This window comes from Ptychodera flava, chromosome 15 (assembly GCF_041260155.1).
Source record: "Ptychodera flava strain L36383 chromosome 15, AS_Pfla_20210202, whole genome shotgun sequence".
In the NCBI taxonomy this organism is placed as follows: Eukaryota; Metazoa; Hemichordata; class Enteropneusta; family Ptychoderidae; genus Ptychodera; species Ptychodera flava.
In genome coordinates this window covers 22773948-22799420 of record NC_091942.1, presented here as the reverse complement: position 1 = coordinate 22799420, position 25473 = coordinate 22773948, and the positions used below count along the sequence as shown (strand labels likewise).

Here is a 25473-nt window from a genome sequence, read left to right as displayed (position 1 = left end):
TGTATATGCGTGCGCGGAAAGAGTCATTCTTAAAAGTTGAAAACTGACTTGAAATGCTCACTTCATTTGGTTACAATTGCGTGCACAAAGTGTGACGCTAACCAAACCTTGTACTTTCAACAGAACTGTAAATAGTACAAAGAATAAAAATATCAACATTTATGAAGTCATCACAATTTATTGTTGCACTTATCCTCTGAGGAGGGCGGGGTCCCAATAAATAGTTATCATCTCTGGGGGCTGGTAAGGGGTAACTAATGTTTTTGATTTGGTATGGGGTTCACTAATTTTTACCTCTTGGCGCAGGGGAACAATTTACAGGTACAACCTTAGTCATAGTCACTGAACGATGCTATCTTCGATGAATGTACAAATGAAAGCTAAGGTTTTAGATATTTTGTCTCTGCACGTTTCTTACGCAATTTTCATGCAGTTGCTATTGAACTTGACGAAGGCAATCATATCAAATCCAATAATCATAGTCGTGAAGCGTTGCAGAATACACCTCATATACACACCGCACTACTTTTCTCCACAATCATTCTGCGGTACTGAAAGATGATGGCGCTCTCCAGTAGTTAACGTTAATAGAATATGACGGTATACACGATGACACAGGAAAAAATCGTATGAAACATTTTTATTGATATAAGATTACAAATAATGACCTCGTTTTACAGCGACGCAAACGCAAGTCGAGTAGACTTTTTGTCTGTAAATATGAGTTGCATTCAAACAATTGCACTTTGCAAAGATAAATTAACGTCACGGTTAATTACTGTCCATGAAATATCAGATGGACGGCGATTATTCATCTATATATACAGAGTCTTTCTATGTAAAGTGAAAATATAGTTGGTAATGATGGAAAGAACACTTTAGTACTGATTGACGGTAACAACATACTAATGCATGTCTAAAAATTATCCGACATCGGGTCATGCATCACAACTTCTGTAGATACAAACAGAAGGTTGTAGGTAAGACAATCGAGACACATGTATTACCACAGGGGACCCAGTCATCTCGTTGTTGTAGTTTGTATTGTTGTTTATGTTTATATTTTTTATATGAAGAGAGAGTATGTTTGGAGAGAGTTGCATTGGGTCAAATAATGATATCGTCCTTGTAGTGTTTCTTATGACATCTACATTACGTTTGAAACAACAACAACACAATAGTTATGTTCGTTGAACTTTATAGGTCAACAACAACGACGCGACAATTATAAACATAAACAACAATAAAAACTACAACAACCAGATTACTGGGTCCCCTGTGGTGTTATTGAAATTTCCCGGATGCATTTCACCAAACCTTAACTCTAAAACCCGTAAAATATCGGTATATCACCACAACTTGTAAATACAATTCTGATTGCCAATAGATCATGTACTCTATTTCTAATACTTTTAGATTGAAGCACAGAAAATATGCCGGGGAAATTTGCAATCTCGTTTGCTTTAATTATATAGTTTAGAGTAGCCAATGATGATTCGATTATAATTAAGAAGCGCCTGGTTAACATATTGCCGTATTATTGAGGTACGGTAGATACTCCTATGTACAGAAATCTGCATGACATAATTTTACATTGCTCTACTATTTGTCGTTTTCCTTTTTCACAGAGAGTTGTCCATGCATCTGACCATCTCACTTTAATCACGTGATCTTCTTCAGCATCTCTTCTATCTGTGGATGGATGATAATTATGAAACAAAGCATCAGTGTGGTATCTGTCCAGGATTTGATTGCGATGAGAGATGTTCAGAGCATGACGAGCCTTTCAGGTACGAGTGTTTATACAAGTGACGGCGATTAACATACGCCAAAGCCAGTGTCCCGTTCGACTCCACACTGAAGACCAAATGGAAAAATTAGGGTTTACAGTGGTCATAGTATAGCGTTTCTCACAAAGTAGGCTGTATGGTGTTAAATTTTAAATCAGTATTGATAACTGTGATGAATACAACCTGACGATCATTCATTGACTTTGACTCTTTAAAAAAATACACCCCTTTTTCAAATATTATTTGTTGTTGTTTTAGTCTAACCATGCTGTATAGACTGGAAGATCCGTCGCTCGAGGGCGGTGCGTAGAGAGCGCCCTCGAGAGACGGATCTACCACTGAGTCTAACCATGCTGGAATGTCGAGGGTTTCTGTCATGAATTTTTTTTACCCTTGTACACACATGGAGAAGCACTGCACAGTTTCTTCCCATGCATTACTTGAGTAATGTTAAGAGTACAGAAAGTACTACATTAGAACTCATCCTAATACTATAGCTTTAGGTATATCAAGCCATTTCAAAAGCAAATGATACTGAACGAGCTTTACCTTTTCGACTTTCACGTTGTCTTCAGCTGCCAATTCCAGGGCTTTCCTCAGATGAAGTCCGGCTGTCTCGCTCTCTCCTCTCTTTATCAATACTTCGCCGAGACTGGTTAATATGTCAACATCATTCGGGTCGAAGGTCAAACCTTTGTTCAGCAGTTCCACCGCTTTGTCGTCTTCTTCGTTTGCAGCGTGTTCCTTGGCCAATTTCAAGTAGATCGCCTGAGACACGAAGGGAGGTAGCGTAACAGAACATGCGGACGTTACACAAGAGCAGAAAAACATCATGAAATAGCTATCTTGTAATATCCATTATTACATTACAGCTTTGTCATTACCAGTGAATTTTCTGACGTCATCTCTCAAGATTATTACTGATAATGTATCCGATTCTACAGCATTATGGTCCCAGATGTTTTCTACATCCACAAATGCACTGATATTGCCAAAATTATACAAAAATACTATGTATATCCCTTCCGGGCCCATCAAGCAAACTTTGCATGTACTCGGCTTCGCGGCCTTGTACATTATGTCGTGCAAAGTTTCTTTCCCACCATTATTGGACGGGAAGGGGGTACATTATTGCTGAAATACGCCAAAATATCAACTTTTAATTTTAATATGGGTGGCTATGCAAAAATAAAAGTAATGTCATTTACAATCAAAAAAGCTGATGATAAAAATTAGTGTTTCAGTGTTGCTTTTAGGGATACATCGTATTGAAATACTCCATAACATTTCATTTTGTACAGTTCACACCTCTTTTATGAAAAATTCCAGCCTTAAAACATGTAGGGAGCTGAGAAAGACGGAGGCATGGCTATTTTCAACAACGTAGCATTCTAAGCATGCCTTTACATATTAATTTTAGATTTTGTGAAGAAAACTGTGTTTGGCTGGCCACGTAATCATTGTACACAATACTTTATTTATGTATCAAAAGCTCAAAGAAAAATCTACGGGTGGGCCTTTTCTGAAGGTTCTTTTTGTGCAGAAAGTAATAATCTTGCAATTCTACCTTGAAATCCAGCACAGTGACATCAATTTTTTAACAAATACATACTTCTTAAAATGACTTCTCATTCAAATTCTGTTTTAAAAGTTTCCATTAAACGACGATATTATCATTACTTTTCTTGCATGTCCACACCCAAACCAATGGAATTGGTTGATACAGTGCTATCCATGGGTAATCCCCTAACTTGAAAAATACTGGATCCCCACATCACAAAAAAAACCCATAAAAATAGAAAAAAACTGAGCATTGTTCCGTAAATTGACTCACTGGTTCATTGGGAAACATTTCCATCCCAGCATGCAATACTTGGACTCCTTCTTTGTTGTGATCCTGTTCAGAGTACTTGGTATATAGATTGATGTAAGCTATGTGTCCGTATTTACCAATCTTTAGAAGATTAATAGTTCTATCGACGTCATCAAACCAATCGTCCATACATTCTAAACTGTCTTCACTTTCTGGATACCTATGTTGAATAAACATTATATAGCTGTAATATATGCTTAGCTAATCCAATGCGATCTTTTCGTGACAAGACACATGAAAATTCTAAAATATCATTGAATTAATTACCAGAGTTTAATTGGACTCTTAGAACGGGACCCAAGAAAGGAAGCAACGTCGATTATAGCCAGACAATTGAGTTACTCTAACATAAGCAAAAGATGCCATTTTTGCTTATCAGAAAAGTTGCAAATAACTAAACGCTGATAAATCTACACTGTAAAACAAACGCTCTGGCTCGTCAGTAATTTGGTCTCAAAATGTAGATATTATCAACCTGGACCGTAGACAGAAAGATCCGTCGCTCGAGGACGCTCCCTACGCTCCCCTCCTCGTACGGAGCGTAGAGAGCGCCCACGAGCGACGGATCTTCCAGTCTACCTGTACTGTAGTCTGAGTAAAACTGTACGTCTGTACGTCTAGTTAACCATATAAAAGAGACAAACGAGAAAAGGGAAAGCTACAGTCTCTCTGAAGATAGCAAAATACACGAAACTTATTACTTTGTACTTGAAGTAATTTGCATTATTGTTTACAATTAATGCTTTACTTTGTCATAGAGCACTGTGATTTCCCACGAGGACATATACATGTACCTTATGCAGTTCAATTGCGTATATCATAAGTGTCTCATTCAATAAACAAAGAAACAAATAAACAGATAAATAAATAAATAAATAAATAAATAAATAAATAAATAAATAAATAAATAAATAAATAAATAAATAAATAAATAGTTGTAATTATTTTCATTTATTTTGGGGGTTTTTTAATGCCCCTACATGTATATAATAGTTGTAATTATTTTTTTTAATATTCCTTTTTTTATTACTCATCCAACAGCAGAAACTAATTACAGGATGAATACCCATAACCCACTACGCAATGGGCCAATCATGAGGAGTATTGTGCCTTGCTCAGGGGCACAACACCGTGCTCGAGTCCCGAACTCACCATCCTCCGACTGTCAGTCCGTTACTCTGTACCTACTGGGTACCCTTACCACTACCCCATGGTGCCTCTAAATAAGTTGAAATTTTGAATTTACCCCCCCCCCCCACACTCACACACACATCGCTTGCCCCATTTACTTATCTAAACAGAAAAAAGGCGGAGGTTGATACTTGTTACAGAACAATTTATATGTACTGCCACTCACTTCTCAGCTGCAAATTCAACGGTTTGCTGATGAGGTCGTTTCGGTCTCTCGTTCTCGGGTTTGGTTTTGTCGAGTTCTGCCAGCGCAAAGAAATACCTTGGTTCATCCACAGCGGTATTTAGAATCCTTTCTAGCAGTTTTTCAGCATCGTCCATGCGATCCTGCTCCAAATAATATCTCAACATTCGCCTATTGAGCCCCTTCAGAGAAACATCTAGTCTGCCCTGTCGATGAAGGGCTTCCCCTAAAGAAAAACAGTTACACAATGATGAGCATTCCGTCCCCTTATTTCTATGTCTGTGTCACGGTAACGATGTATGTATGTATGTATGTATGTATGTATGTATGTATGTATGTATGTATGTATGTATGTATGTATGTATGTATGTATGTATGTATGTATGTATGTATGTATGTATGTATGTATGTATGTATGTATGTATGTATGTATGTATGTATGTATGTATGTATGTATGCATGCATGCATGCATGCATGCATGCATGCATGCATGCATGCATGCATGCATGTATGTATGTATGTATGTATGTATGTATGTATGTATGTATGTATGTGCAAAACTGTTATATGCGAGATTTTACATGAAAAGGTATGAAAAAAATTGATCGGATTCTAATGCACAACGTTAAAGTCCGTCTTATTATATAAGCCACTTTATTAAAGGATAAGGGGTGCAAAATATTACAAAAGAAACTAACGGTATTTACCCGCTTTTTTGAAGTATGGGTCCCCTTCTTCATGTCTGTTCAACAAAGCACAAGCCATGGCGATGTTTTCCATTATCAGAATCGTTTGGATGTGTTCATCTCCAAAGCATTCCTACATATGGAGTAAGATATATGTTTCAGTAGACCAGTGCCATATACATATTTCAAAGTGCAACTAGCGACAAGGCCTGGTTAATATGCCTTGTTCGAAGTATCCATATGAATTGCATGCATGTAAGAATACGGTCGAGAAAAATAATCGAGTAAAAGTTATGGACGTACAATGCGCGTAAACAACAGCCTAAAATTCAAATTCATCCCTGTATTTTTTATGTTTATATATTTCTGCTTTACTGCATGTTTTTATGTTACCATATTCAGTAGATAATTGGGATAATTATAATTAGACGATTTTATTAATTATCTTGAATTATGAAAAAAAAATCAATGACCTCGTACGCACGATTACTTTCAGCCAAATGGCGATTTACGCAATCCCACTTGTGGTTGTTGTGCCAGCTAATAGAAGCAAATATTCTGTTGGTGATGTTGTCAATGTCCATGATAGGATACACTATATATTATTGCCTGAATACATGGGTTTATGTGCCCGAAAGCAGGTGACAATTTGCCCGACGCCAGGAGAGCAAATTGTCTCCTGCTGTGAGGCCATATAAACCCATGTATTCAGGCAATAATATTTTTATTACATGCCTCTTCAAAGTTAATGCTATGTAACATTTAGTTACATGCAGGGCATTTTCAAACAATTTCACCATTATCGACCTGCATCAAACATATATTAACTAAAACAAAAGAGCAGTGCGCGCATGGACATTTATATTCTAGCTTTCGCGTCTACTTTGACGTCGAAAACGTCGAAGGGCTTCACTGGACCGGGTAACCATGGAAACCGGTCAGTACATCGTTCACCGGCCCGCTAACTTCCCGGATGTTCCTATTCAAATCAATGCACTGATTTGCACTCACATAGAGGCATGTAATAAAAGATGCATGAACCCTTGTCTCATTTGTCACATTCTGATAAAAATAAGCGACATAGTTTACCTTGTAAATGTCAAAGGATTTGTGAAACATCTCCAGCGATTTTTCATAATTCTTCATGTGTAGATTGAATGTTCCCCAGTTCATCAGCTTTAAAGCCACTTCTGGATGTTTATCGCCGAAGGCATTTACTGTCATGTTGTAAGCCCTGTGGTGCACGGTCAAACAGACACAAAATATGACAGTTAAAGGGGTACAGTCGTCGGAAATGCGCTCAAAGATCGTATGGGACCCATATAGTGTAAACACTGTATCCAAGGTACGATGGTGATTGATGAAAGTTAAAGCATGTCTGTCATAATCTACTTCATATAATATAAATGTTGCAGCTATATATATGATGATGAGGTGCATGTAGATATCGTGCACGAAACACATTGTTTGTAAACAAGAAACTCGCACAGGCGCTGTTCCGACGCCAGTTTCCCTTTAATCCACTTGTGTATTTCAAAAAGTGACAAAATTATCTTTCTTTGGTGATTTTAGACGTTATGTAGTATAAAACCATGACTTCAAATATTGTTGATCCATGATCATGCAACGAATCTTAATTAAATGTGATGTTTGCAGTTTGGGAGCACCTGAGGAATATTGGTCCAATTTCGGCACGTTACGAAAACAGTTACACGTAGCTTTTCTTAGGGCCCTCCCCCATACCTTTGAGTAGCACCTAGACCCCCTAGGACTATGTTCATTTGTAACATTGTTCAGTGAGGGCCCAGCTGCACTGTTATGATAACTTTTACGAATGATTTTGTTCCGTCTGTACGAGCTGGGCTGAATCTATCGTTCACAGCTCTTTCAGTACTTCCCAAGGTTTCAACCAATGTAGATACAGATGGCTTCTAAACTGGTATTGAATCGCTCAAATATCAGCTTACTTTTCGTAAATAGGTTCAGCTTTATCCATCTGTTTTAAGTTTCTGTAGCAGACGGCGAGGTTGTTCATCGTTCCGGCGATTTCGGTGTGGAATCTTCCAAAATAGCATATAGCATACATCTGTTGAATAATTGTTCGAACGAAAAGATTGTGATTACTTAGTGTAAGTACAGTAAATGTTACTCACGTCATTTATTACTAACCCATTTTAGAAAAATGGGAAGTTAGTGTGACCTTTGACATCACCACAGTGGCTGTATATATTGCTGCTCACGTGTCGCCTTGTCAAAGCTGACAGTGCAGATAATCAACCTGTCACTATATGACCCTCAGCTCAACACCACTCATTGATTGATTGATGTAAAGAGCTGATGCTCACCTCTAACGTTTGCTCAAAGTACCCGATGGCTTCTTGGAATTTCTTCATCTTCATCAGGAGGGTTCCGATGTTGTTCAGAGACGCCCCGACCAGTCTCTGGTTGTTCCCCGGTCGTGCGCGATGCAACTCCAGGCACCTCTGAAAGTGCTTCTCGGCCTGGATAAATGGTAAAAAAAGTTGGGATGAAGAGAAACAGAATTACTGTTGAACCACACCTACCACCTCGACCAACCCACTGTCACTACCCGCTACCAACAGCAAAATGTACCGTTGCTTGTACAGGAAACAACGGGACGGTTTTAGTTTAACCGTAGAGTTCTCTAATGTTTTTGCCAACGAGGGAGGTTATCTGTACATCATGTCAACTATCTATACTTACTTACCTCGTCATATTTCCCTTGTCCTTTACACAACAATGCTAAACCATTCAAGGTGATTCCTATTTGATATCCGTATGTCTTCCACTTCTCTTCGAGTCTGTCGCAAAGAAGAATTGACTGGTGAGTACTACACTACACCCCCTCCCCAAGAGTGGATCGGGGTGGGGATCAGTTGTCAGATGCCATTATTTTTGGAAACGAGGTTCTCAAAGTATCTTAAGGACAGGAATCCCTCTGAAAAACTTTTCTTTCTTTCTTTCTCGGTCGGTTTGGAAAGCCAAGTTTAACGAATCCTCTATCGATTTATCGCTAATTTTTGCATGTTCAGGCAAAATGCAAAATGTATGGATTATGTTTGCTTAAAATTGATCGAAACCTTGCAGATATCATATGACAATGGAAGGTTTCAGTTGGTCATCAGAAACATATGCAAATATCGCTTTATATGAAAACTATGAAACATGAACTTCAGCAGCTCACCATTGCAGCTATTTGTTCTTGAAGAAGGTGTTTGCCATCCATTACATTTTAAGATGAGAGAGAATGTTGCAAGGGAAGTATAATACTATACATACACTAAACTTGAGGTATTGTAACCCGGAGATTACTTAACATTCAACAGTCCGGCTTATGGAAACATCCGTATTCCTCAAACAACGAATGAGCCTTCGTTTTTCTTGCGGTGGCAGTTTCCAGGCTAATGCCCTATAACAAGGCGACATCAATGTTGCATTTTCTAAAAACACATTGATAAAGTCAAAAGCAAACATAAGAGTATTGAAGGTATATAAAAGTCTCTTACTTTTCTTTTATTTCTATGTTTAGTTTGTGTAACTTCTCACTTTCTTCAAACATTTCTAAATCACAGTACACACATGCTAATTTGTTGACCAATTCGATATACATATCTGCTACCTTCTGGTTTTCGTATATCTCTTCAGTGGTGTGGGCATATTCCTGTTGGTCAAAATATATATATATATATATATATATATATATATATATATATATATATATATATATATATATATATATATATATATATACAAATAATGATGCTATTTTTCACAGACTTCTTATCACTTTTGTTCCCACATTAGTGTTTTGATAGGCCTGTTTCGAAACGTATGTATGCATGGCTTTAGCTATTTGTATCTTAGTGTAAAGATGAGCCACTTAAATTAATGAGTGCCTCATACGCACTCACACACACACAAAAAAACTTTAATCAGTCATGTTAAAGTACACATTGCCTCCGAAATGACCCTACACTGTACATACTTTCGAGATGTCATATACTTGGCATATTCAGTCATAATACAAATGGATTTCTAAATACTATATAACAGTACAAATATAATAGCCTTTGTCGTAAGTTCATAAATGTGTATACCTGGTATCTTAGCGCCCTCTCGAGGATTGGTATCGTGTGTCGGAGATGTCCAGCATCGCCGATAATTTCTGCTATATTGTAAAGCGTTGGAAGTAGCTATAGGGAAGCGTAAAAATATAGAATGGTATTATATTCTGTTTTACTTTTATTTTGAAACAAGTTTTTTTTCTCCTTTTCTAATTTCAGGGACAGATATTAGGACTCTCAAACTTTTTCAATTCTTTTCTGATCTACCACTTGTGGGGGTTCATTTTAAAGCTCTTGGTGTAAGAAAACTTTTTACTCGCTTAGTTTCTCGAGCTTTGAAAATTTAATTTTTCTCCATAGAGTTAACACAGAAGTGGCGGCCATTTTGAATTTTAAATACCGGTAAATCTTGGGTTATTTGTCTCTCTAGTACCAAAATTTGCACGATGACCCCCGATTTTTATCCTTGATTTTGAAAGAGAAATGGTTGAAAGATTCCTTAAGCAAAGTGTGAGCAAAAGTTTAAGTCATTCACTTTCGAGGCGTATACCACCTTAATACGGAACTCACGTCTTTGACGGGTGACAATGTCTCGCAGTACTCCTCTTCTCGCTGTATGTACAACGCTGCAACCCGTTCGTCGAGAGATTTCATGTACAACGAACACATCTCCTTGCCACTTACTTCTGTTGAGCGCCAGAACGCATAGAGATCAATGATAGTGTCGTGCCTGGAAATAAAAATATCAGTGATAAATTAAACTCTATTATCAAAGACTTGTACACGGCCTAACTTCAAATTTGTATATATCCATATATGAAGAGTCAAGATGGCCACATTTACTTATGATATGGAAATAGCACTTTGCTCTACTATACCGACTGCTTTTTATGCTCGGCACTCAGAGAAATTAACGATTGGTTACCTTAGGTCACCGAATTTCATTTAATTTAAAAAACTGAAGATAATATAAAGTATCAAATAAATATTACAATCATTTTGAATCTGACCTATGATGCCTGTATAGGCCTTAAATCATTTCGTAACATCAATTGTCAGCGGTGAGTTGAACGATTGCCACGCTAAGGGAGTTCGCATCTCGAAATTGAAAGGCATACTGCCCCCTAACATTACTCAAGGAAAATTCAACCCACTCCCTTTTGAAATCGAGATCAAAAATCAGGGGTCACCCCGCAAAATTTGGTACTACAGAACCATATTACTCAATGTTTACCGACGATTTAAATTCAACGTTGCCATATCTGTGTCAATTCTAAGGGCAAAATACGACGTTTACAGATTATAAAACCCGTGAAAATTTTCTTTACTCCAGTGACTTCAAAATGAGCACCCAAGGGTGGTAGACCGAAAACGTATTATAAAATTTTGAGAATCAAAGATCTGTCTCCGAGGCGCATTGTACCTAAGACATTGTCACTATGATTTTGGTTTTCCTTTCAAGCGGATTCCATCTGGAAAGGTCTAAGCTTTCCCAAATAATTGGTGTCGAGCGGAAAAAAATTGTGGCGCTGAAAATGACGAGTGATAACACTGACTCACGTGGCTAGCAAGCCGTCAAACACTCCGAGGTGAGTAAGACAACGCTTCAGATGCTCCTTATCGTCTAGTTTTTGCAGTAACCATGGCAACTCTTGGGAAATCCTATCGAAGCTATGGCCTCTTATCTGATATTGCACTCCCCTGGCCTGCAAGAGCGTACAGACGTTTCATTATTTTCTTCGCAAAACTTTGTCTTTCGTTGCAAAGAGGTGGCTGCTGCACTTGTATGTATAAACTCGTCGGTTGGGCTGATGTGCAGCTTATAGCTTTTAGCCCATTTGGTTGGCTAAAACTCATTGTTCTTATTGAATTATTTCCAAACAGCAAATAGGTACAGAATACAGACTCCTTAAGTTGCTGTAAATAATGACAATTTGCCAATCAGACTTAGCCTTCCGAGTCGCTACACATTGCCAGCGTCGGTCTGTGCACCGTTGATAAATATGAAAAATTTGACATGGAAGAGGTATTACCACTTGCAATAATTTATGTAATTATTAATATAGGAGCATGTGCCCGGAATTACGTTGTCTGAAACATGCCCATCGATGCCGCTGGCGAGCCGACACAGTTTCGTATGGGCAAGTTAATAATTTGCAAAACATATGACAGCAAACACAAAAAAGAAAACAGGACAACGTTTCAAGGAATTGGGCGACATTTCAGTGAGATCGGAGCAGGAGAAAAGAGGACACGATAGGGGTATGAAAGTCTTTTTGCCTGCGGATTGTGTTTTTGTGTGTGTGTGTGTGTGTGTGTTTTTAGTCATAAAGAAAGACTTTCACGTCACAAGAAAATCGCTAACTTTTTTAATTACTGTCTGATTTATTCCCCTCATAACGTGAACACGGTAGCTCATTTGGCACTGTTATACGGACCTGAAGTTATCAAAGGGGTTGCAATAACAGTTCTTTATCCGGGATGGTGGAGGTCCCTTGCTTACTCCATGATTGGAAGATTACAGATATCATTGAAAGAATATTCTATTGATTTTCATACAGTTTCCTGCAGTGATTATACCGATAGGGACATTGCATGGGATTATAGTCTACAACATCCTTACGTCTAGTTTCCCTTGGTGATAGTCAGCAAGCATTTTGCTGTACGTCCTCGGCTCATCCTCTTTCTCCAAGTATCTGCTTTGGACCGCTGCGGCAAGTTCATCGAAGGCAAAACTATGAATAGGAAACACAATTTCAAATAAGTCAATTTTCATCCAGGGCTTTTAAGTGTTAAAGTATAAATATATTACATTTTTGCAAGACCTTTAAATCTCGGGGAGTCGAGAGACAAAGTAATTGACTTTTACTTAATTATTTTATTTTACTTTTTTTCTTCACCCAAAGACGACAATAGCGCACCAAAAACAGCGTGCAATGACAAAAATAATCAAAACATATTTTCCCTTTCGCACCAACGGAAATCTATAATCTAGCCGAGGTCGCATTGGTCGACAGATGTCCTAGAGAAAATTCACCGAGAAAGATTTTACAGTGTTCTTAGGAGATTTTATTTCCAGACTTCAGTAAGATAGTTTTTTTTGGAAAGACTTTAATATAATAAGGATGAAATTGGATGTTTAACGGCATGGAATATACAATATTTCCATTAAATATATTGGGCACTAAGGATAAACACTGTATATTTGCAATGTGGAATATGTTTTGTAATGACGTCGAAATGTTGAAAAGGTGACACTCAACTCTTTAGCGCTTCAACAGTTTGTAAGAGAAACACAGCATTAATTGTGTTATTTCACTGGTATTGTTAACTTTGCTTAATTTTCACTTACCCGTACAGACCTCCCCTGTCGATAAAGAAGTCTTCCATGGCAAAGAAAATAGCAGACCAAACATGATCGGGTATTTCCATCAGTTCTTTGATTTCATGGTCGGACAAGCCGTAGCGGGATTCTAGTAGGCAACACATTACCTGTATAAAGAACAAAAACCATAAACGACAGACAGCTAAGTTTTGGTGGTGCCCGAACTTGATGTAGCTGTAATTAACCCCAAACAAACGAAAACCAAGAACAGTTGTTGCATACCTTGCATATCGTGTTTTCCTTGGAGTCTTGAGGGTTAAAGTCAATTTCAAGTCTTTCCAATATCTTGGCAAAAAGTTCCTTTGTGCTATATATAACAGAGTAAATTGTGCAATTAGATTACGTATATTATCATCAGCTTTTAAGACAAAATTGATAAACTACTTTTGATCACTTAGAGTAAATGTGAACCTTATGGTCATCACGATCATACATGATTTGCACCAATATCTCTTCTATAAGACATAGTAAAGCCACTTGCTGTAGTGTGAATTGAGTAATTTTTATACAGTCATTTACATATGTATCTAACAGTAATGAGTATTTAAATAGTCAGTCGAAACAATAAATCAGTGAATGTAATGAAATAATGAATCTCACCTCTCGGCGCCCAAAAGAAAGTTCAAATGCTCGTCGAGTCTCCAGAAGTCGCCGAAATTACAGAGTTCCTGACCGGAAAGAAAGTAATTAAAGTCTGATTAAGCTTTGATCTTTCTGTGTTTTCCGTAATTAACCAAATATAACACTGTATTACTGTATCGAGCTAGAAATTCGATACTGATTTCTCTGCTCGCCTCTGTCAATGCTTTTTAAATAACCACACGAACTAAACTTCAGACACTTGTAAATACCAACCTGTACAAAAATCTTCAGAAAGAGAGCATTGGCACTTTGCTCTTTCTTGATGATCTTGTCGACCTGGGATGACGTCAGCTCCTTTCCTCGCAATGACAACATTTCCTAAGAAAACATATCAAGGAAAAGTTCCATTATTTATGGTTTATAGTTATCTCTAACAAATCAGTTTAATTTGATATTGGATGACATTTTCTGCACATTAATTTAAAAACAGAATTAGAAGAAATTGTCTGAAGACTGAAGTCTGTTTATTCAGAGTTTACCATTACAAAGATTAGTAGGGCCCAGGACAGGAAAGCCAGAAATCGGAAAAAAGGCGTTATTATTAACCCAACATATTAAAAGATAAAGATTACTAAGGCATGGCTGTTTGTTTTCGTACTGAATTATCATAGCCTTGATTCAGTGTGAGGATACATCGAATGATAGCATGACCATAGTGCAGGCAGAGGAATTGAAAGTACTTAACAGATAGTATGTAAACCTTTACATTTATGGTTATACAGATGCCCTTTAGTTGGTGTTTAGAGAAGACATTTCTCACCGGAAATCGGTATATAGGTAAATGCTTACCATGATCATCTTTTTCCTATCGTCTACCTCCATCGGCTCAACGACCAACGTGTCCCAGTGGCGTTCATTTATCAGCTCATTTGTCTTGCTCGTGTCATCTGTTAGACTTGAAACAAGTATCGACACCCCCTCTGGAAGCTCGGTTGGTAACCAGTATAATTGCTGCAAGAAGGGTAAATAGGTAGTTGTAGTTTCTAGTTTTCACGAAAACGAGACGATGAAAAGTTTATTTTCTCCACGGGCTTCCGAAGCGTGTCCACACAAGTGACATACCAGCTATAAAACGTGAAAGTCAGGATCCCTTCATGCGGGCGCATTCTACCGTATGATGACAGCCTTAAACATAATTATATATTATTACTTACGGAAACTATATAAAAAAGCGGACTTTTCTTGCAAAGATTATCATCGTTTTAGAATGACTTCACTCACCTTTCTTGTCTTTGGCGTGGGGTCCATTTTGTTCAACGCGTCTATGATGATAATCGCTCGTTTCCCGCTTTCGGAAATGCTTTTTAGGGTGGTCTCCAGTTTCTGGAAAAGTTCATATGTACCGAGTGATCGCACATTTGGAGGCTTTCCTTTCTTCTCGTCTTTCTTCTCGATGTTTGCTGCTGTTGTCGAGGTCTTGCTGTTGGTGACAGCTGTTCCAGTGTCAGGTTCCTCATCCTCGTTTCCGTCAGGTGCTCTGTCGGCGGCATTTAGTCCCTCACTGTTGGTCTTCTCTTCGTTGCCGGCTTGCGAAGGGTTGTCACCAGCGACAGACATCGTGTTGAAAGCTTTTTCATCGCCGTTGGCATCGGATGATTTATTATCACCCACGGGCACACCTGTTATCGGTTTCTCATCGTCCACGGCTTTTGAGGGATCATCATCGACCGCTGGTGCCTCAGTTCCTGGTTTATTATCTTCACCATCTTGAAGGCCTTTCTCATCACTCGCGCGGGATGCTTCCTCTGTCGCTGGTTTCTCTTCAGTGTTGCCGTGAGATGGGTTGGTATCACTCGTTGGCTGCTCTATGTCACTGCTTTTCTCATCAAAGCCAACCATTAATTCTTCCACTAACCTTATTAGGGCGTTTTTCTCTTCTGCAGGAGAAAAAAACCGAAAGAGGTGGCACCTTGTAACGACGGCAGTAGAGCGGCGTATTTTATTTTTATATTACCTACATGGCGGTTAGTCGTTCGTTGCTCTGAAGAGTTTTAATAGATAATGCACCGCGGGCCACTTTGGCTGATGTCGAAAAGAACTCGCAAAATTTTGATCCCTTTGAGCTATATATTATGCCACAACCCTGATCGGATTTCTGTGCTAGTGATTTGACATTTTCGGTCACAACAGATGTTAACAAACTATACAACTTCTCCGGAAGTTTTTTGTAAAAAAGAATAATTTTCAGACAAATATTAATCCATTTTCTACATTAATGGTGACACGGTAAAGTCATTGCGTGTAAAAGCGCATATTCCTCTACATCGGAGGGTTACTTTCACAAAAGAGACCAAAACGAGACTTACTTGAGCTGTTGGGCGTGCAACCGACAAAGTGGTATGCCACCACATCTTCCGGGTACAGTTGTTGATGTCGATGAAGCCAATTGGCTAGGAGTGTCGTTTTACCAAACCCTGAAGTAAGAAGTGCCAACCAGAGAAAATCAAAAGTTCGAAAATGGGATTTTAGGGTTTTTAACGGTACCACGAAAACTCTAACGTTAGAAATGTTAAAAATCGTCACTTTATGTGTCTGCTTTCAGTGTGTTTCCTTTTCGAAAACAAAACTTCAACTCAAAGGATTGATTAAGAAATATATGTCATTCTCTTAAAATTCTCGTATGAATCTACCTGGATCTCCTAGGACAAGTAATGGTTTACGTGTGTATCCCTCAACGTCACTCAAGACATGCCGATCAACTTCCTTCAGATACCTGTCACCACCGATGTATTCCCGCCGGGCACCGACTCCGAGTCGACTGATGTAGTACGCGTTGTGAAGGAGCCGTTCTTTCTCTCGCTCGGAAATCGCTTCAGCTGGATCTGCCAGGACAGTCTGTTCGAGGTATCGCTTGACAGCTTCGAACATCAACTTTGCCCCTGTCTGTGGGTCTGGGTACGCTTCGGTGAACGCAAAGCACTGTAAAAGTTGAGGAATGCGAATGTTTGTTGACGACAGAGTTTTAAAGGCAAGCCCATAGCACTTGTGTAAAACATGTCGGAAAGGCTGCTTAAGGTTATACGCGTCTCGAAATTGAAAGTCTTAAACTTTTGCTCAAACTTTCCTATGAGAAGTTCTCCGCTATTCTCTTAATAAATCATGAATAAAAATCAGGGATCACAATACAAAGTTTGGTACTGGAGACGCAAATTACAAAATTATTTACCGATATTTGGCCATGGAATTCAACAAAGTCAACAAATTGTATTTTCACAAATACAAGACAGTACTGTCCTTAATCAAAGAGCTTCGAGATGAGCTCCCACAAACGGTAGATCAGAAAAGAATTGTAAAACTCTGAGAGGCCGAGTATCGGTTCCATTTTAAGACGCACCCTACCTTCGTCCGTTCATATAATTAAAATATCACAAATTATATTGACGTTATCATGTTCTTCTCGAGCGAACTGAAGCAGAAAATCACAGCTATACTGTAAACTTCAATGCCATGCACTACCTATAGTGATTGAATCACGGAGAGGCTCACAGTGGTGCTGAATGTTTAATGATATGAACAAAGATTCAAAAGCTCTCTTCTATTGAAACTACCTTAAGCTTCCACTCAGTTATACTTACCGTATCTTTTGTATCTTTTACTCGTTGTTGTAGATCTCCAAGCATTTCTTCGGCTCTCGGACCGTCAGTCCTGGGGTCATATTTACTGGCCTCGACTTCGTTTTTCGCAGACTTGTGAGTCTTCAACATCTTATCGTCGTATTCCTGTTCGATACCGCCCGGGGGAGGTGAAAATGAACAGTGTGTTACATACATGTCCGAAATCATTCGCTCTATATATGTGCCTGGCACACGAAGAAAATGAGGCGTCATGGCCCATTTGGTATGATGGTGAGTTTGAGACTCTGCTGTGGCAAGAGTACCAGAGGATGATGAGGAGACTTTTGCATGTTGTTGTGCCCTTGAGCAAGGCGTTGTACTCCCTCATTGGGTAGAGGCCTAGATTATGAGTAATTTGTCATCCTGTAAATGGACTTCTCGTCAGTCTGATGATGGAGTAAATTAATTAAATAAATAATAACTAGTTTCCGACGTCAGCAAATGAATTTATACTTTACTTACGGTGGCCCAAAACTACCTGTTCTCCGCATTCAAAGTCTGCGTCGCAATCAAATGTTTTTCTCTCACATATGTCTCTGCATTCAAAGTCTGCGTCGCAATCAAATGTTTTTCTCTCACATATGTCTCTGCATTCAAAGTCTGCGTCGCAATCAATTGTTTTTCTCTCACATATGTCTCCGCATTCAAAGTCTGCGTCGCAATCAAATGTTTTTCTCTCACATAAGCTTATGTCTCCGCATTCAAAGTCTGCGTCGCAATCAATTGTTTTTCTCTCACATATGTCTCCGCATTCAAAGTCTGCGTCGCAATCAAATGTTTTTCTCTCACATATGTCTCCGCATTCAAAGTCTGCGTCGCAATCAAATGTTTTTCTCTCACATATGTCTCCGCATTCAAAGTCTGCGTCGCATTCAATTGTTTTTCTCTCACATATGTCTCCGCATTCAAAGTCTGCGTCGCAATCAAATGTTTTTCTCTCACATAAGCTTATGTCTCCGCATTCAAAGTCTGCGTCGCAATCAAATGTTTTTCTCTCACATATGTCTCCGCATTCAAAGTCTGCGTCGCAATCAAATGTTTTTCTCTCACATATGTCTCCGCATTCCAAGTCTGCGTCGCATTCAATTGTTTTTCTCTCACATATGTCTCCGAGGTATGCCTCAGTGTACGTTATTCCGCGAAGCATAATTTCTATCGAACAGCGCTATTGACAACGACGAACATTGTATCAAGTTATTTTCAATAGATTATCGATCGAAAATTTGTTTGGACGGGCCGGGCGCTCGTGTGTTGAGGTCACGTCATAAACATTTCCACAATAACCCATATATTGACTTATACACTTAAATATCAACATTGAAGGTATCCGTTGGTTTCCTGTACTGAAATTAAATCGACGACAATTTTTTTAGTTTTGGTGATACTTTTACGTACGTTTCGGCACATTTTGGCGCACCTCGGCGTAGTTTGGCGCCATTGTGAACGGGGGGGGGGGGTGACTACACGCGAGTGAGCGAGACAACAATGTATCAATTTCGGACAAAAGGATATCGATCGATAACGTTCACTGCACGATTACAGTGGTATCTGCTAAAGTGCGGGCTGCGGGTTGCGGGTTGCGGGCTGCGGGTTGCGGGCTGCGGGCTGCGGGTTTTTAGAATTATGGCTAGATTTCTAATATATGTAATATGGCATTTAGTATATAAGAAATAAAACCTTTAGAAGGTGTCTATTATCAATAATCATGATCAGGTCTATCGTACAGTATCCCTTTTCCTGCCAAGTCCATATTTCAACATCAGGTCAAGATGGTTAAAATTAATGAAACACAACATATTCCATATTGTGTATTTTAACATAATACTGTACATTTGAAGGCTGTTGAAAACATATATGCTGTAAAATTGATTTTTTGGACTAAAGATGCTATAACAGACCAAACCAAGTGGGTGAAAATACGTCATGTTTCTGAAAAAAAATCAAAATCTGCTAAACTAAAAGCGGCGATTCCGATCGAGGACCAATTTATTTGTTCCGAGCTGCCTGGCCATTACAAATAATTTGGGATCTGAAATCACTTTTCTTTCTTGCCATGGATGTGAGTGAGAAATAATATCAGACTGACAAAAAAAATTCGCGCCTCGGAAATGTCGCCACTTATCGCGGAATGAAAATTGTTACATTTCTAGTATCAGGCCATAGGAAGTAAATTCTTTGTAATGCATCTATTCACAATTCGGTTCTAGGGCAACACATACAGAAAATTAAACAATGCCTACTTAAATGCAATGTGTAAGGAAAGATTTGACTTCAAAAAGCGTAGAAGTGTTGTGTATTTAAATGCCGTGTATTTTTCATGAAATCTTTAAAAAGAAAAAGACGTACGACAATGGACTTAGCTTACTTTGCCGTTTCGGTTCAACCGAGGTCACGACCACAGAGAACGACATTCCGCTAACATTTTACGCGAGAATTTCAGCGGGAAAAAAACGTCGGTGCGTTGACTTATTTTCAGGAATCGATCTAATAGGAATATTTTTGGATGAGTTTGTGTTCTGCAGCTCTCAATAATTGTGTATCTCCTAATATCATGAACATATTCTATGACTTGCACCTACAGCATGAGAGTCGCTCCATATGCATTTGATCCAGCGTGACTATGAAAAGTTTCCTAGGACTATTATCGTGTTCACCACAATAAAATAATTTAAACGGCATTGAAAACGATTCTGAAAATTGTGCTTTTATCGGCGGTTGAACTAATCTGAAGTGTGAGAAGGGCATGGCATTCTATGAAAAAGTAACAAATTATTAGGCGTGTCGAGTTTCAACGAACTGAAGTTCATCGCCTAGTTCATCTGTGCAGTCAACGATCCGAAACTTACTTTTAAACTATCCATCCTAATCATAACATAAAAAGTTAATATAGCGAGTTGTTGTGAAATCTGTCTTGTGTTCATATTGTAACTCATCCGTGTTCAGTCATATCATTTCGAAAGCTTCGATCTGCAGTGCGCTGTGCAACGGCGAATGTTGGATGGGAAATGGACTATTCTGACGTTGGTGGCGCTTTACCAGATGTAAGCTGAAATAACGGCATTATTCAAGAAGTTCACGGCTTTTATTCCATAAACAAATACATCTAGATACTCTTTTAGCATTCATTCTAACTACTAGCGAAAATGATACCGAAAATCACGCATTTTTTTATGCCCGCAACCCGCAGCCCGCAGCCCGCAACCCGCAAAATAGCGCATCCGGATTACAGTGGAGACTCTACGCCCGTTCGCCTCTGTTCTGTGTTATTCTTGCAGTTTACTGGGATTTTCATAGTTAATATTCGCCAAAATTTGGTATAAATTACAACAACCTGACTGGTATTTGGTCTGTATAATTTAAGAGACGCTAACCGATTAAAATGGGTCAATATTAGACCCTGATTCTGCATATGCAAACGCTGTAAGATCGCCATTTTATTGAGGGCAAGAGCAAAAATTCAGCGATCGGAAAAATAAAATGCAACTAAAACAAGTTTCGTCGAGAAATTCAAAAAACTAAAACGACAGCAATTTTGTATATATATCAAGGTAACACCGTGCCACTTTTCACTATAATTGGTTCAGAATTGAGAAATTTGAACGAGCGATAGTTGTACGGTCTGTTCTGTACATTAAACGCAATTGTTTTCTATGGAAATCGAGCAGAGTAGACACATCGTAAAATGAAAAATACATCTGAAAAAAACCGTTGGTTTAACTTTTTCATTTCGCTGTTATTTTTTATAATATTTGGTATGACACATATCATGAAGGGTAACTAAAACTCTATGGTTTTATTTTTTTTAGTTTCCCTCTTTTTTATGAAATGACGAGTTGAAGATCGTTTTGCTGTTGACTGTGTTTTTACTTGATTTTGCATATGTCTCTTATCGCTTACGTATTTTTGGAATTTCCTTGTGAAATTCTTCCCAAAATATTATAATTGTAAGGGCAGCATATACGGGAAATAGGACCTGTTGCTCTTTCATTAATATTTAGATGTGCAGCAAGGAAATACGGCGAAATTTTCAACATGACGCGGGAGGTGAAATTGACTCTCCGAACGCGCACTCCACGTAGTGCACTACGGCCCAAAGGCGCCCCATTTTGTATGGTATAGGCCCTATAGCGTCCCGAATTTTTGCCACACATACGTGGAGTGCGCTGTTCGATAGAAATTATGCTTCGCGGAATAACGTACACTGAGGCATACCTCGGAGACATATGTGAGAGAAAAACAATTGAATGCGACGCAGACTTGGAATGCGGAGACATATGTGAGAGAAAAACATTTGATTGCGACGCAGACTTTGAATGCGGAGACATATGCGAGAGAAAAACATTTGATTGCGACGCAGACTTTGAATGCGGAGACATAAGCTTATGTGAGAGAAAAACATTTGATTGCGACGCAGACTTTGAATGCGGAGACATATGTGAGAGAAAAACAATTGAATGCGACGCAGACTTTGAATGCGGAGACATATGTGAGAGAAAAACATTTGATTGCGACGCAGACTTTGAATGCGGAGACATATGTGAGAGAAAAACATTTGATTGCGACGCAGACTTTGAATGCGGAGACATATGTGAGAGAAAAACAATTGATTGCGACGCAGACTTTGAATGCGGAGACATAAGCTTATGTGAGAGAAAAACATTTGATTGCGACGCAGACTTTGAATGCGGAGACATATGTGAGAGAAAAACAATTGATTGCGACGCAGACTTTGAATGCAGAGACATATGTGAGAGAAAAACATTTGATTGCGACGCAGACTTTGAATGCAGAGAGATATGTGAGAGAAAGACATTTGATTGCGACGCAGACTTTGAATGCGGAGAACAGGTAGTTTGGGCCACCGTAGTTACTTTATGACCAGATGATGTGAAACTAGAAATGGCAAGCTTGTAAATATAATGTTGACATTTGTGTCAAGTTTAAAGTAGTACACATGATCATGGCACTTGGTCTACTTATCGCCAGTATTGTCATGACACGTATAAAGGTGTTTCAGAAGTTGATCAACGAGTTTTCAATAACGTGCCACCACGAAGTGAAATGCCTTGCCAACTGACATTGAGCAAACAAATAGTCTGCCATAACTTGAGGGAACGTATCAAAAGATTCTTTTCCGTCTGAAGTTCTTTTGTATTTCACATTTTGTGCAATTTTTAGATTTCAAGCATTTTTCCAGTACGAGCCAATACTATATATAAATACCGTGGGCTGTTCCAAAGTGCTTATGAACAGAAAGACATATGAATAAACGAATGAACAAACAAACAAACAAGCAGGCAACTGCATACAGCAGGTACATCGCAATATTGTAAATTTGTACATGTACCTTATCCCTGAAGAAGAAACAGGCTGGTTTATCTCCAGGATGGTTAAGGTGACCGTGCAGGAACTCGATCTCAGTCACTGAACGATCACGGTATTGGTTCAGCCACGGCTTGGTACTTGCTGCAACGTCGAAACTTCTCTGAAGTAAGTCATCATCGACGCCGTGCCATCCATAACGCTGATGAAGGATCGATGACGTGGGTGTTGGATTAATGTGATCATGACGTATGATAACAATATTTAGAATGTGTGGACATACAAACAGACACACAAACAGGCATACATCGTACATGCGAATGAACGCAGAATGTTGTACGGATTTATTCATCTTATAGATAGACAAATAGACAGATAGCTTGATAGATGATAGACAGATTGATGCAAAAACATCAGTCGTTCATCAACATGCATCCATTCATGCATGCATGCATACATACATACATGTATACATACATACATACATACATACATACATACATACATACATACATACATACATACATACATACATACATACATACATACATACATACATACATACATACATACATACATACATACACACATACACACAGACACACACATACACATAGATACATAGATACATAGATACATAGATACATAGATACATAGATACATAGATACATACAATACATACATACATACATACATACATAGATACATAGATACATAGATACATACATACATACATACATACATACATACATACATACATACATACATACATACATATACATACATACATACATACATACATACATACATACATACATACATACATACATACATACATACATACATACATACATACATACATACATACATACATACATACGTGGGTTGCTGCGTAATTTTTTAAAATTTCTTGAAACAACGCTAAGAGCAACCTAGATTTTTGTACCTGTTTTTACTGAATTTCATATTTATTTGTGCACAGATCCATGCATGTGCGCGACTTCTGTTAATATGTCGAGGTCAAACCCTTGTAAAATAACAACCGTAAGATGTACAACACGACTCCTGTTTTGGGTTTAAAACAGTCGGTTTTATAGCGTTCAATGTTCTGTTTCTACAATGAGGCAGTATCTCATTACTTCCGCCATGGTTACTCGTAAAACCTTTACATAATGTCTATTGTATATTTTATTGTACACGTAGAGTGGGGTATTAATCTATTTAAATCCGAACGGGTATAAACTTAGTTCTCACTTTTGATATGATTAGAACAACGTCGGTGTAATGTAAGAGGTGGTCGTCCTGACCCAGTTAAGGTAGAATGCGCCTCGGGGACAGACATCCTGACTCAAATTTTGACAATTCTTTTCTGATCTACCATACCACAGGTTGGGACTCATGTTCATGCTCTTGCAGTAAGAAAAATGTTCACCACCAATCTTATTTTTTTCGAAAATCGAAAATTTCCCTTTTCCCCCATTGAGTTACTAACACTGGGATGGCAGCAATTTTGTTGGGTAATTTGTGTCTCTAGTTCTAAACTTTGCACGGTGAACCCGGATTTATATTCTTGATTTGGTAAGAGAATGGTTGAAAAGTTTCATAGATGAAAGTCTGAGCAAATGTTTATTAAGTCTTTCTCTTACTATTCGAGGCACATACTGACACGCGTTGTACATAATCCTAATCAAGTTTACTTTAAAAGTACAACATGTTACTGTATTTTAGAATGGACAGAAATGAGGGCAGTGTATGTATATAACAGCATTATACAACAAGAGATAAGCCCAAGCTTTTAGCCCAGCGCATGGGGACAAAAGGAAGTCTGATTTCTATGTTCTTTGTTAATATTATGTTAATACTACTGCCAAGCCCACAGCAATTTAACATTCCTGAGGACCTTAGAACACATTGCAGTTGCAAGTACTCTCAGCTTTGTATATACAGTAATAGAAATGTCGACAACAAACCACTGACGTTTACATAACAGGTAACTATAATTAGTGTCACGGTGTTGTATTACTGTGAAGTTGTCCGAACTCGTACCGTAGCTAAGGGCGTTCGCTTTGTGCATTCGCTGACGCAGTGAAGGAATTAGCGTTCCGTGTTCACTCACCTGCCCGAAAAATCCCACAAACATGTCGCTTCTGTCGACCTCTCGAAGGCACACCTCTAGCGTACCGGCATTGGATGTCTTCTCTGACGTAATTCCCCAGCGCAGATCCACGGGTACGAACTCGTAGCCAGCCTTGCTGCACATGGTTGAGAGTCGCGGCCAGTATTTCTTAGTCAATTCCTCCCGTTCAAGCTCAAGACCACGGAACGGCGAACTGAAAAACACCCGCACGATTCGTCTCTCCTGGGTCTCTGTTTGTAAGCCTCGTGTGAAACTGACGGCATGACGAATTTTCCTTAGTGTCGTTTTACCTGACGTGTTATCCGGTAAGCTTACTTGGCGCGTTTCACTCATTTTTTTTTGCGTTTCAAAGAGTTAAAGATACCACAGAAAATGAGCAGATTTATGACGGCCTAGTCCATAAACCCATGCTATAACATATACACAAGCTCTTTCAGCAGTTCACAAGCGTCTATGGAAGGCAGGCAGGGCGCATTGAGATTTGATGAACCTCAGTTGTATTCACTCATGGCAACGCAGAAACACACTGCATTCACCTAGCGGTGGCCTCGCCTGACCTTGTC

The 25473-nt window shown here is 38.7% G+C and overlaps 1 protein-coding gene across 1 annotated transcript; it reads right to left on the bottom strand.

Moving 5' to 3' along the window:
* Nucleotides 1-655: 655 nt before the first annotated feature.
* Nucleotides 656-25443, bottom strand: LOC139151565 (TPR repeat-containing protein DDB_G0287407-like). Its single transcript, XM_070724459.1, has 25 exons — nucleotides 24890-25443; nucleotides 22799-22975; nucleotides 17413-17556; nucleotides 16468-16756; nucleotides 16144-16251; nucleotides 15059-15714; nucleotides 14627-14788; nucleotides 14051-14155; nucleotides 13796-13863; nucleotides 13418-13502; nucleotides 13163-13302; nucleotides 12434-12545; nucleotides 11371-11516; nucleotides 10381-10540; nucleotides 9844-9939; nucleotides 9253-9407; nucleotides 8454-8547; nucleotides 8071-8226; nucleotides 7693-7811; nucleotides 6815-6959; nucleotides 5747-5858; nucleotides 5021-5264; nucleotides 3625-3823; nucleotides 2340-2558; nucleotides 656-1692 (listed from the first exon to the last, which is right to left on the bottom strand). Exons 1-25 carry the CDS (start codon nucleotides 25241-25243, stop codon nucleotides 1663-1665), a joined length of 4275 nt encoding a protein of 1424 aa, XP_070580560.1. The 5' UTR covers nucleotides 25244-25443; the 3' UTR covers nucleotides 656-1662.
* Between the last annotated feature and the right edge of the window lie 30 nt (nucleotides 25444-25473).